The sequence below is a fragment of the Vicia villosa genome, unplaced genomic scaffold (genome assembly GCF_029867415.1).
Source record: "Vicia villosa cultivar HV-30 ecotype Madison, WI unplaced genomic scaffold, Vvil1.0 ctg.001085F_1_1, whole genome shotgun sequence".
In the NCBI taxonomy this organism is placed as follows: Eukaryota; Viridiplantae; Streptophyta; class Magnoliopsida; order Fabales; family Fabaceae; genus Vicia; species Vicia villosa.
The window spans coordinates 1-13719 of NW_026705477.1; the positions used below are offsets into that span (position 1 = coordinate 1).

Below are 13719 nucleotides of genomic sequence, written 5' to 3' on the forward strand. Positions count from 1 at the left end.
ATCGACCCCTAAGGAAGCTATAATCATGTTTCTAGCTTTCCAATCATACCCGTAATTCTTTTCATCTTTTTCATCCCATTGTGCTTGAGGTTTAGGTCTTGTGATGCCAGCATCGTTGGTTATGGTGATAGCCATAGGACCATTGACGATGACATCCCATATTTTTCTATCAACGGAGTTGATATGAATGCACATACAGTCTTTCCAATAACTATAGTTTTCTCCAGTGAAAACAGGCGCTTTAGTATACGCCCCTTTTTGACCGTTCTCCATTTTCTAAAAAGTTATATCAAGCACTAGAATGAACCGGAGCTCGTGATACCACTTGTTAGACGATAGGAATGGTCTAGAGGGGGTGAATAGACCATCTTTTTCCAACTTAAGAAAATTTTAGCTTTTGAAACGTGACTTCCCTGAATCACTTAATCGTCTAAGAGCGATTATGTTATCGGGGACCGGATATGTGCACTAAACCGAACGGATGAAAATGTCAAGTTATGAATTACGTTTTTAACGAATATCTCGATTGTATCAATTGCACACCATATGGTATATTACTCACAATGAACGTTTTCACTAAAATTTGAACAAAAATTTGATTGAGTAATTTTGTCGAACACTTGGTGATCGATATTTTACCTAACCTTGGTTTTTGTTCAACAATGGTAATAAACGAAAACAAATGGAAATACGATAAAGTAAAAGCGATAAGGAACACGATATTTGTTTAGGCAGTTCCTCTATCGTCCTCGCAGGAGTACATCTGCCCCTAATTTCAAATGAAATTAGGAAAGTTTTATTAGATTGCAAAATGTTTAACAAGGATAGAAAGTACCAATCACCAACTACACACATGCAGTAAAATTGAATACAATTCGATCCTCCCCTTGATTCAAGTTGAATCAAGTCAATGTCTAAGATCTTCTCGATCAAGACCCCGATCGTTCCTTTCTCAATCCTCCGGTTGTAGCAAGTTTGTTGAGCGGATCTTCAATCCCTCAATCCCTTATGCACGGCTGAATTGATTACCAAAGCGAATCGATCGTCAAAAACCTTCGAACAAAATCTTTGATGAAGAAGGAAAAACCCTAAGGTTTTATACAAGAAACACCCTCAACACTCTTCACTCGAACAAGATGAATGTCTACCGTCGAATCTCGAACAAGACAAATATCTACCGTCGAACCTTATCAACACACGTTCCTTACTTCGATCGAGAAAGATGATTATGTGTGATTCTCGATCAATAAGCGAAAGGTTGAAGATGAGAAGAAGCTGAGTCTATCTTTCACGTTTCTTGTTAGATTGCTTGAGAATGATCACTTGAGTATTTATAACACCTACAATGTATAAGCCAACTTGAAAACAGCTGAAAACTGGATTTATTAGCGATAGGTCGACCTGCTCTCTGCATAGGTCGACCTATTGAGTGTATAGCACCTGAAAAAGAGCAATGTGTGACACTTGCGTCGACCTGAAGGGTCGGCGTGCGCATTCCCGTGGGTTCCCCAAAATGATATGCGTCAACCTAGTCACTCAATGCGTCGACGCATTTTGCTTTTTTATTTGAATTTCAAAGAGTGGATGCGTCGACCTGAAGAGTCAGCGTGCGCATACCCGAGATAACACAAATTTCCATGCGTCGACCTATTCATGTGATGCATCGACGCATTCAGCCCTTACACAGAAATTTTTAGAAGCAGCTTGCAGTAGGTCGACCTGTTGTGTCTCTGAGTCGACCTATTAGCGTCTTGTAGCCAAAAATACTTGTCTTGGTTGCATTTGCTCGGTTTCTAAGTTTCCACTTATGTTGTGGTTGATTCACAATATTTTGACAACATGAAAACAACACCTTGCCCTCACACAATTAATATTTATTTAAAAATAATAATTGATATTTAATTGAAAATAATACATAATCCCTAATACTAGAATGCATAGCCACCAGCCAACCACCTTAACCAAAAGCTGAATCTTCATCTTCTCCAACCACCTGCAACCTTTAGAAATTCAGAATCACCCTAAACCTAACCTAAACACTTCCAAACCTCCACCAACACATAGATTTGACCCCTCTTATTACTAGTACAACCTTTAAACAAAAAAAGTGAAAATAAAAATTGATATTTAATTGAAATAATTTCAGAATCCGTAATTCCCGATCCATCTCTTCTTCGTCATTTTCACTATATGTCTTCTCATCTCTGCCTTCTTGTTCTTTCATGTATCATCATTATTCACCCTTACTAGCATCTCATCACTATGACATAAAAATCGGATTTATCTGGTTGGCATCATAACCAACTTCTTTCTCCAAATTATTATTCCATCTTGATCTTGTGAGGCAGAAAATTTGTTGGCTTTCATCACTTATCATAGTAACATCAACAAACTCTGTTGAAGTGCACACTTGAGACATATTTGTTTCGTTCTCCTCTGTAATAAAACTTGGTTCAGGTGGTTTTTGCGGGGAAAATGATAAACTAAAATCAATTGCACGCAACCGTTCTCAAAACAATTTTTGTTGGTTCAGTCTTTCTTTGTTCCCTTTTCAACACCTTCTTTTTTCGTTGAACCTATCATTCCTGAAGCACCTATTTTTGTTAAAATCACACAGTAAGTAGTAACAATAAAACAAATCAATTTAATATGAATAAGGAATAAATCATATTCATGTAGTCTAAATAAATCAATGTGAATAATAAAGAAATCGGTCTTAACCAAACAAAGAAGAATGAAGAAGACACAAGGGAAATCAATGAAGAAATGAGAGAAAGAAGGAGATCACAAAAATGAGGAAGAAGAGATGGATTGAGAATTAGGAATTCTGAAATTATTTAAATTAAATATCAATTTTTATTTTCACTTTTTTTTGTTTAATTTCTGAAATATCAATTTAATACATGTAAATGTCATTTTTAAAATTCATTTGCCACCTCACTTAAAATTTTGACACATCAGCATTTTTAGAGAGAAAATAGACTTTAGGACTAAAATTGCAACAAACAACATAAAATAGGGATTGCTTTGTTCAGTTTTAAAAATGAACGACCAATTTTATGAGTTGGTCTAGATCAAAAGTGTTATTAAAGCTTTTAGATATACATATGCGAAACAACCTCTTATATTTTAATTCCCACGTTTAAATACTAAAACTTGAAAAAAATATAATTTCAGATAGGCATGTCTAAAACATCTTAAAATGTAAAAAGATACATTCAAATATGCTGAAGAGAATTTTAGAGATTTTTATAGGTATTTTTGACTCTATAAAAGTGCAATGTAATTTTAGAATCCAAAAAAAAAAAGGAAAAAAAAACAACAAACTGAACTAAGCATTATCCCAAGTGTTAAAGCAATGTAATTTGAAAAATGCCAATCCCAAGCATAAACCTATCTCTTCCTCTTCCTTCTCATCTCAATCTCAAAAACCCAAACTCATCATCATCATCACATAAACAACAAAACTTCAACAATCTCACCCCCTCACAACTCCACAAAGCCATTTCAACCCTAAACCTATCTCCAACAGAACCCTCCCATAACAACCTCATCACCTCCTCTCTCCTCCTCAAAGCATGCATCCGAACCAACAACTCCCACCTCGGCAAACTCCTCCACCACAAACTCACCCACTCCCACCTCCCCCTCGACTCCGTCCTCCTCAACTCCCTCATCAGCCTCTACTCAAAATCCGGCGACACCCAAACCGCACTCTCCATTTTCCAAACCATGGATTCAACCCAAAGAGACATTGTTTCATACAGTTCAATGATTTCTTGCTACGCAAACAACGGAAACCCGTTAAAAGCGGTTAATATGTTTGTTGAATTGCTTCACCAAGATGGGATTTTTCCTAATGAGTATTGCTTTACCGCGGCAATTCGCGCGTGTGGGTGTTCGAATTCGAGGTTTTTTGAAACTGGGTTGAGTTTGTTTGGGTTTGTGTTGAAGACGGGGTACTTTGATTCTCATGTTTGTGTTGGTTGTGAGCTGATTGATATGTTTGTGAAAGGTGGTGGTGGTGATTTGGATTCTGCGCGGAAGGTGTTTGAGAGAATGCGTGAGAGGAATGTTGTTACTTGGACTTTGATGATTACTAGGTTAGCGCAATTTGGTTATCATAATGATGCTATTGAGTTGTTTTTGGATATGTTGGTGAATAGTGGTTATTTGCCGGATAGGTTTACGTTGACTGGTTTGATATCGGTGTGTGCTGAGATTGAGTTTTTGAGATTTGGGAAGGAGTTGCATTCTTGGGTTATCAGGTCTGGGTTGGCTTCGGATTTGTGTGTTGGGTGTAGTTTGGTTGATATGTATGCGAAATGTGGGTTAATACGAGATTCTAGGAGAGTGTTTGATAGGATGGCGGATCATAATGTGATGTCGTGGACTGCGGTTATTAATGGATATGTGCGAGGTGGGGGAGGACGAGAATGGGAAGCTTTGAGATTGTTTAGTGATATGATGGTTCAAGGCTATGTTGCACCGAATTGCTTTACGTTTTCGGGTGTTCTTAAGGCTTGTGCCAGTCTTTCTGATTTTGGGTTTGGTGAACAGATTCATGGGCAAACGATTAAATTAGGCCTTTCTGAGATTGATTGTGTAGGGAATGGTCTTGTTAGTTTGTATGCCAGATCTGGGAGAATGGAATATGCTCGAAAGTGTTTTGATGTTTTGTTTGAGAAGAATTTGGTTTTGTATAGTGGGGTTGTTGATGATGCAAGTATGAAAGATACGAATTTGAATTCTGGACAAGATTTGGACCGTGGAATAGATTATGCGGGTAGTGGAGCTAGTTTGTTTACATATGCTAGCCTCTTGAGTGGTGCTGCATGTATTGGTACAATTGGTAAGGGTGAACAAATCCATGCCATGGTGGTGAAGATGGGATTTGGGACTGACCTAAGTGTTAATAATGCTTTGATCTCTATGTATTCTAAGTGTGGAAACAAAGAAGCTGCTTTACAGGTCTTTAATGACATGGAGGATCGCAATGTCATAACATGGACCTCTATCATAAATGGTTTTGCAAAGCATGGTTTTGCTATAAAAGCACTAGAATTGTTCTATGATATGCTTCAAACAGGTGTGAAGCCTAATGATGTGACATACATTGCAGTTTTATCAGCTTGTAGTCACGTCGGTTTGATTGATGAGGCATGGAAACACTTCACTTCCATGCGCAATGACCATGGAATTGTTCCAAGGATGGAGCATTATGCATGTATGGTTGATTTGTTTGGTCGATCTGGATTGCTTTCAGAGGCTATTGAATTTATAAACTCGATGCCTTTTGATGCCGATGCATTGGTGTGGCGTACATTTCTTGGTTCTTGTCGGGTTCATGGGAACACCGAGCTTGGAGAACATGCCGCAAAAATGATACTTGAACGGGAACCTCACGATCCGGCTACCTATATACTATTGTCGAACTTGTATGCTTCAGAAGGACGGTGGGATGATGTATCAACCATTAGAAAAAATATGAAACAAAAACAGATAACAAAAGAAGCAGGTTCTAGTTGGATTGAAGTTGAGAACCAGGTGCACAAATTTCATGTAGGGGATACTTTACACCCTAAAGCTCAAAAAATATATGAAAAACTTGATGAATTGGCTTTAAAAATAAAGAGTGTAGGTTATGTTCCAAATACAGATTTTGTTCTTCATGATGTGGAGGATGAACAGAAGGAACAGTACCTATTTCAACATAGTGAGAAACTTGCAGTTGCATTTGCACTTATTAGTACGCCGAATTCAAAACCTATAAGGGTATTTAAGAACCTTCGCGTTTGTGGCGACTGCCATTCAGCGATCAAATATATATCAACTGTCACTGGAAGAGAGATTGTAGTGAGAGATGCAAACAGGTTTCATCACATCAAGGATGGTAAATGCTCTTGCAATGATTATTGGTAATCCAATCCATATACATATCAACATGAGTTTAGACTTCTTGGCCTGTAAATTTTGTAGATTTATTCACACTTGTTGCTTTGAGTGTACAAATGTTGTGAATGTTAAAGCTCAGCTTTGAACTACTAGCTGATTGTTAATGACAGTAACTTAGAAGCATTTATTTTTCCATCTGTTTTCAGAATGTCGAGACCTTAACCTGATCATCTTAATTTGAAATATTTGTTAAAACAGTCTGTTAATGAAATTCCACCACCACTGCAAAACATCAAAAGCCTGAAATTATACAAAAATGAATATGTCTATATATGAACTTCGTTCACAAAAATGGATTAAGCAATCCAGACTCAGCAGTGGCTTAGGGCCTCCTTTATACTTTTTCATTTGAGTTCCTCCATACATCATAAATTCGCATCTCTGCTAATTTGGTTTTGCTATGTACAACAAAAGTTTTTCATAATAGGATGACATTATGGTAGTTTAAACTGTTTCAAACACAAATCGCCGCTCCAAGAGTTCTGTTAAAACACCCTTCATCTTCTCAACAGAAACAGGTTTTAAGACAAGGCCATTCACACCAGCTCTCATACAGTTTTCTTTAGTCCACTTGTTGGTGTTTCCGGTGAGAGCAACTATAAGTGGTCTATCTTGACGATTCGCGAACTTCTCTTGTATACGAACCGCTAATTCATTACCATCTAACCCTGTACAGACATCCATGAAGACCACTTTGTGTTCCTGTGAAACAACACGCAGGCATTCTTCGCTCGAGCCTACAGTTGTGACGTCGCATCCTAAATGCATAAGAAGCCCCTTTGTGGCTGACCTGCTCACCCTGCATTACAAGTTTCGCCGTGTGTTATGAGACAAGCAAGCAAAAGAGTAAATGCAGCGAATGATGTGTATATAGACTTATATACTTTGGACTAGGAACACGCAATATCATCATTCATCAGTATTGTCATGCTTTCAAAAATACATTTGATACTTAAGTTTACTTTACTATTAAATAACCAGAATACTTAAATAACAAATTAGTGACATAGTAACAAACTTCTGAACTGAAAGTATGGAAATGAAGCTGTTACTTACCCATTATCATCCAAGACAAGAATTTTGAGACCGGCAATGTTTGTAGATCCATGATTTACCAGAGCTTTCGGTATGTAAGGTAGTTTAAATTCATTTGATCTGTCTGGAATTCCGAGTTTTACAATAAAACTGACTGTACATCCTTTGCCAATACCCTCGCTTTCGATCCAAATATGGCCTTCCATGAGATTCACAAACCTGCTCACAATTTAAAAATAAGGTACACAATCAATTGAAAATCATATATAAGGATTTTGCAGAGAGAAAATTCCAATTTTGTAATGATATAATTACCTTCTACAAATTGCAAGGCCAAGCCCATTTCCAATAGGATTTCTTGTCGCTAATTGGTTTTGCGCAAACTTGGTGAATAGCTTCGGGATATCTTGTGGATTGACTCCTGATCCTGAATCTTTTACCTATAATGCGGTGAAAAAAAATCATATTCCACCGACGAAATCAGATAATAGAGGATACAATACGCAACAGAAGAATATGAGTCAAGCTTGAAGAAACAAACCTGTACTCGCAAATAAAAGTGGCCATCACTTGGCACTGGTAGGAAATCAGGAAATCTAATATCCCTGAAGGATTCCGGCTTTGCAACAAATGCGGTGATTGAAATGCTTCCCTCTTTTGAGAACTTAACAGCATTACCAACAACATTGAGAAGAGTTTGCATGAGACGCTTTTCATCACCAATTGCATACACCGGCAAATCTGACGCGAAATGTAAAGTAAGCGACAGCTTTTTAACACATGCGACGGGTTTAATCAAATTAAGGACCTGCAATCAGAATAACAAAATGTAACAACAAGCTTTTAAAGAAACTCAAAGATCATAAGCTACTAAAAAGACTACTATAGATGAATTTTTTAGGATTTGGGCGAAAATTTTACCTCTTTAAACATTGAATGAAGGTTAAAATTTGATGTTTCAAGTTGAAAACTGCCATCTTCAAGCCGTGAAAGATCTAAAACATCGTTGATGAGCGTAGCCAATAAGTTGCTGCTTTTCAATATTGTTTCCACCATCAGACGTTGCTCGGCAGTCATATCTGTTTCCTGTAACAATGAAGAGAGCGCAATAATTGCATGCATCGGAGTTCTCATCTCATGATTCATTACAGCCAAAAAGTCATTGCGAGCATGAATTGCTGTTTCTGCTTCTCTTCTAGCCATATCAAGCGCAACATTCTGCTCCATAAGCTGATCCCTTGCCCTCATTGACTCTTCTAAAATTGCCGCATGCGAAAGCGCAACAGCTACCTGGTGTAGGAGACAATTGTAATAAGTAATTTTGGTAAGATAAAAAAATATGACAGAAAAGAAGATGAATATAAAGGCAAATTACTAACCTGATCAGCAACTACCTCGACCAGCTCTAACTCATGAACATGCCATTGTCGAGCACTATCAGACGGAAGCATCAAAACCATCAAAGCATAGCTTCTAGTTGAAACCTCAGGCCAATCATATATTTGAAAATTAGAAAGATTTAAGAGAGGCACCCGAATAGCAACTACGGCCCCAGGCATGTATTTTGCAGCATGAGGCCGTAATCTAGCAACTGGAACATTAGATGAAATTTTAACTGCGCGGTTGCTACTAAATACTTGGTTGATCACAGGAAGATTGATCGGCACTGTATATCCAACAGGGTTCTGCTGTCGCAACGTGTAAGAAAGTTGAAGCTCCAACCCAGTACGTGTCGGCATCCATAACGCACATTCCTCTAGTCCAAGAGTTCTACCGAGTTCAACAAGAGTTGTCTTCAGTATTGTATGTCTATCAAGAGTACTTCTGATCTCATGAGTCAACATCCTAACATGTCGGCCGGTTTCTTCCTGCGTACGAATCATACCCATTTCTCTATCAAGATCTGCAGCCTTTTTCTTCAAAAATAACTCCCTAGTTTTAACGCTTAATAGATCGGGAATAATATGTACAAGCATAAGCGCAGTGGCACACGATACCGCAGCAGTTAAAATCTTAGCGGTGGCCATTACAATCGCCACGGTTCTTGTATGAATTGTGAAGGTCCATAAATTAATCAGATGTGTTGCTCCACATAGAACTATGAAGGCACCAAACTGAACAAGGACCCATCTATACGGAAATACCGCTGATTTCTTAACGAAGTAAATAAGCTCGAGCGGGATTGAGAAATAAGCAAGTGCAATGAAGAAATCAGAGATATATTGATACTTCATTAATAAATCATCAGCTGGCCATTGTGGCTCCACACAATTGCAGGATTCCATAGTGATTGTATTGAACATTGAACCACCTCAGCTGATTCACCCTTTATCACATAACTACATTACAAAAAATAGGAAAATCTAAGCACCATATACATGAATGAAACAGAAAACACAATATTGAGTACATGGGGGTATACGTAGTAGCGGATAAGTGAATTCCGCTTCAGTTTTCTAATTACACAACAATAATACCACTACAATGTTGTCAATCAGGGATCACCAAAAATAGTTTGTTCAAATCCTGATATACTATCACTGTTATTTCACAACACTTGATACCAATTAGTATATCGTGGAACATAACAATTTGTTCAAATTCCGCTATGCTAAAGCACTACAACAGCTCTTTCAAAACAATCTTTTTTGCTACTAAACTTTACATAGATCTTTAAAATATCAAAAGTTGTTTTCGTCTCCTAGGAGCATCAAAATTTTCGTCTCCATTTTATGTTATTTTTTCATAAAAAATAAATCGATATAAAACACCAACATACCAAATTCGATGAGAAGCGCTACAAAATTGCCTCCTTCCTATGTATAGCCAAGGTCGTCTTTAAGGTGTACAAGGCGGGCTACCGCACAGTGGATTCAAAAATTGACATAGTTAAACCGTTACAAGATAGGGGCTCAATTTGTTTTGTCACATTCAAACCGTGATTAACCTACACTGTGCCTCTGAAAACTTAAGACGGCCCTGCGTATAACACTGATCAATATTTTGTGGTCTTAAGCCACAAGTTTCAAATTTCAAGGGCCCCTAGTAATCAGGAGTTAGACTATGAGGTAAGTAAAGTCTAGTCAAAGACTGTTCAAATCCGAATCCAAAATCGGGTACTCACGACCAATTCAACCTTCACTAAAGCTCATTAACCACTTGATTATATAACTTATATCAATATAAACTCCCTCAAAAACATCATGAGCAGAGAACCAAAAAACCAGTAAAGACAACCTCATCCCAAATGAACATTAAAAACAAAGTCAAAGATACAAACAACCTTCAAAATATGGTCTTTCTCTACACCCAATTACCACAAAAGACTCCCATACACTAAAAACTTACCCTTTTTTATTTATATATTCTCACAAAGCCAGAGCAGTACCTATTAATAACAAAGAAATTATCCTAATCTCAAAACCCAGCAGCATTATCCCAATGCTAACTAAACCCACAAAATCACCTTAACCTTAATTTCATACACCTATCAAAAAACATAATTTGTGCTACCCAGTGTTCAGATTAAAATTAAACACTATCATAAACCAAATTAGCATCTGAAATTTAGCTCCTAACACTCTATAATTAACATAAAAAAATTCAAGCTAATTTCAACAAAAAAAAAAGAAGAATCAAATATAATTTTGGGTATACATTAATAAAATAATAATAAAATTAACAAATCGGTGTGAATTAAATTGAAGATAAAAAAAAAAAAATTGGTGTGATCTATGAAACTTACATGGAAATGAAATTGAATATAGCTGCAAGGAAGAATAGAAGAGAACTGAATAGAGAAGAAAAGAAAAAGAAAAAGAAAAGAGTAATAATTTTGGTATATAATATATAATATAATATGATAGAAACAAGTTGTATTTTTTGGTATTAGAAGAACAAGTTGTATAAAATAATATAAAGTATTAAATAAAAATTGAATAAAATTAAAGAATAAAAAAGTAATATTTAAAGCGGTCAAGTTCAATGCATTTAGGTGTATGGAAAAGTAACGTTACCGTATATGACAGAGACACAAAACTAAACATTTATCTATTCGATGGAATAAAGTTGCAAATAGTCAAATTAGCTTCCAATTGATTTTAATGTTCTTCGGTTTTCAATGAGATAAATTCAAGACAAATAAGATTACAATAGCATAATATATTAAGAGATTGTATTGTATAGTCTAAGATACAATAATATTATTTTCCTTTTAAATTTAAAAATATACTAATAGCATATTTATAATATTTCTTTTTGGCAGCTTTGGTCGGTGCTGCACTGAAATTTTTTACGGATTTATCATTAAATACATACTACGTATTTTTGTTTTATCTTTTTGAAATAGTAAAAAATAGTTTTTAGAGGTATATAATTTTTAGAATATAAAATAATTTTTTAATGATTTTGATATATTTATTTTATTAGAGTAGAATTAATTTTATTTAAAATTAGAATTTGTAGTTTTTAAATTTAAACGAGATTTTTATATTTCTATAGTGAAACTTTTACTATTCAATTCACTAATATATAAATTTATTCAAACATAAACAATTTTACTTTTAACTAACTTTTAGGTAAAATCGATTTTACATAATTAATTATTTTTACTGTAGAACCACCCACACGCTATAAGTAGTAGTGAAAAATATTAAATTTGTTCTTAATAAAGAATGACAAATTATTTACTTTCTAGTGAAATGTTTGACGAGAACCATTTATCTTTAATTTTTAAAATATGAGAATATGTCAGCAAACACTTTGACGAGCACCTATGGAGTTGAAGTATTTATAAAGATCCATTGGATCTAGATCTTTGCACCTATGGGGTGATCGTTATCCCTTTTCCCTCGTGAGTGTGGGTTACGTGGAAACCATTCTTCTTTGACTGACTCATTTAACATGTTGATATATAAGGTCACGTCATTACCCACATTCATTAGACATGTGAAAATTACACTAGATAGCCCAAATTTAATATGGGCGCCTTACGATAAGTCATGAGTGATCTAAGCGCCACACTAGTACTCGTACAACATTCGTTTAGTGGCTTATGGTACTCACCCACCCCCAATGAGGTTTGTATTGTTTTCTTTAGGATCTCTTCTTTTAGGCTTGATAAACTTACCCCAATATACAATCCCTCAAACACGAGGTCTTGTAAAGAGATAAGTGATTTAGTTTGAGTGTTTCACGCCTTTAGACATATGCGACAAGGACCGTCTCAATTCTATCATCTAGGATAATCCTTAGGGGTTGGAACTTTATGTTGAGTCCCTCAGACAAGATTTTAAGTAGAGTACCTCGGGAGAGACTTTAAGTTGAGTCCCTCAAGCAAAAGTTTAAGTTGAGTCCCGTAGGCGAGACTTTAAGTATAGTCCATCAGACAAGACTTTAAGTTGAGTCTACCAAGTGAGAATTGCATTGTGTCATTCATTTCGTTGCCTATTAAAGAGTCCATGTCATAATGTGCTTTATGATCTGGCCAGAGGGACAATAATGAGTGGTTTGACAAAGTCTGAAAATATTTTCCTACTGATCCAACATTCATATTGTCCTTTGGGCGGGAATGATTATTCAGAGAGGATCCAAAATTAATTTTGCCTCTTGAGTGATAAGGATTCTTTAGAGAATATCCATCATTCGTGTTGCCTCTTAGGCGACAAAGATTCCTCAGAGAAGATTTAACATTCATATTTTCTCTTTGGCGACAAGGATTCTTAAGAGAATATCCAACATTCATATTGCCTCTTGGATGGCAAGGGTTCTTCAAAGAAGATCCAACATTCACATTGCCTCTTAGGCGACAAGGATGATTCACAGAAGATCCAACATTCATACTGCCTCTTGGGAGACATGAGTTTTCAGAGAAGATTCAACATTTATATTGCCTCATGGGTGGAAAATATTCTTCATAGATATTCAAACATTTATCTTGTTTGTTAGTTTTAACGATGAGCCTCCTTTTGAAAGTTCTCCATTTTATATGAAGATGCTAGCAATTTTTTTTAAAGAAAGCTCATACATTGCGAACTAAATACCTCTTACCTTATTGAATAGAAAATATCAATTGGATAACTGTAATAGTATCTCAAATTAATTGAGTTCCATGTTCTATGGATGAATCTTACATCTAGCTCCTTAAGTTTATAAGCTTCGTGAGGTAATGTAACACCTTAAAAATCCCCCGTGTAATTTATAACAAATATCAGAGTAATAATAAACACATAGGCATTATAAAAATTTAGGATTCTAACAACAATGCAAATCTTAAACTTCATTTTTCAAATTAAACAGCGGAAGTAATTCGGTATATAGCACTTCATCAACATTAAAACATAATCATGTCTCCAAAACCGACATAAACATAGTAATAACATCTTTAGATATTACATATGATCTCGCACAAGCATAAACAAAATATATAGTTCCGTTCGCCAGTGATACACATCAGACAAATGCCGACTCTAATGAAAATAAAAAGGAAGACTTCATCTTCCACTCACTTTGACATCGAACTACTCCTGGGTATCTGCACGTAACCCACGTAGAGGCAACATTCAAACAGTAAGGGTGAGATATCATAATTATATAATGGAATATATAATAACAAGTGAACAACAGGTTATTACAAGCACAACATGTTAGAACAAGATTTGTTCTTATCAATTATCTTAGTTTTGATGATAACAATAATATGAATTTTGCTTAAGATAATATGGTACTCTA

The 13719-nt window shown here is 35.8% G+C and overlaps 2 protein-coding genes across 2 annotated transcripts; one reads left to right on the plus strand and one right to left on the minus strand.

Moving 5' to 3' along the window:
- The first annotated feature begins 3322 nt into the window (after window positions 1-3322).
- Window positions 3323-6088, plus strand: LOC131633208 (pentatricopeptide repeat-containing protein At3g49170, chloroplastic-like). The gene has a single exon (XM_058903919.1). The coding sequence runs from the start codon at window positions 3373-3375 to the stop codon at window positions 5920-5922; it is 2550 nt and encodes an 849-aa protein (XP_058759902.1). The 5' UTR covers window positions 3323-3372; the 3' UTR covers window positions 5923-6088.
- Window positions 6089-6201: 113 nt separating this feature from the next.
- LOC131633209 (ethylene receptor-like) lies at window positions 6202-10670 on the minus strand. The gene is made up of 7 exons (XM_058903920.1): window positions 9770-10670; window positions 8370-9329; window positions 7912-8280; window positions 7532-7798; window positions 7306-7430; window positions 7012-7209; window positions 6202-6754 (listed from the first exon to the last, which is right to left on the minus strand). The coding sequence occupies exons 2-7, from the start codon at window positions 9291-9293 to the stop codon at window positions 6400-6402; spliced, it is 2238 nt and encodes a 745-aa protein (XP_058759903.1). The 5' UTR covers window positions 9294-9329; window positions 9770-10670; the 3' UTR covers window positions 6202-6399.
- Between the last annotated feature and the right edge of the window lie 3049 nt (window positions 10671-13719).

Bases quoted from the DNA above. Each gene is read 5' to 3' on its own strand.
- LOC131633208 (XM_058903919.1), top strand. From the start codon at position 3,373: ATGCCAATCCCAAGCATAAACCTATCTCTTCCTCTTCCTTCTCATCTC.
- LOC131633209 (XM_058903920.1), bottom strand. From the start codon at position 9,293: ATGTTCAATACAATCACTATGGAATCCTGCAATTGTGTGGAGCCACAA. The intron at 7,799-7,911 runs GTAAAATTTTCG...TTCTGATTGCAG, and splicing joins TTCATTCAATGTTTAAAGAG to GTCCTTAATTTGATTAAACC. The intron at 7,431-7,531 runs GTTTGTTTCTTC...ACCGCATTATAG, and splicing joins ACTTTTATTTGCGAGTACAG to GTAAAAGATTCAGGATCAGG.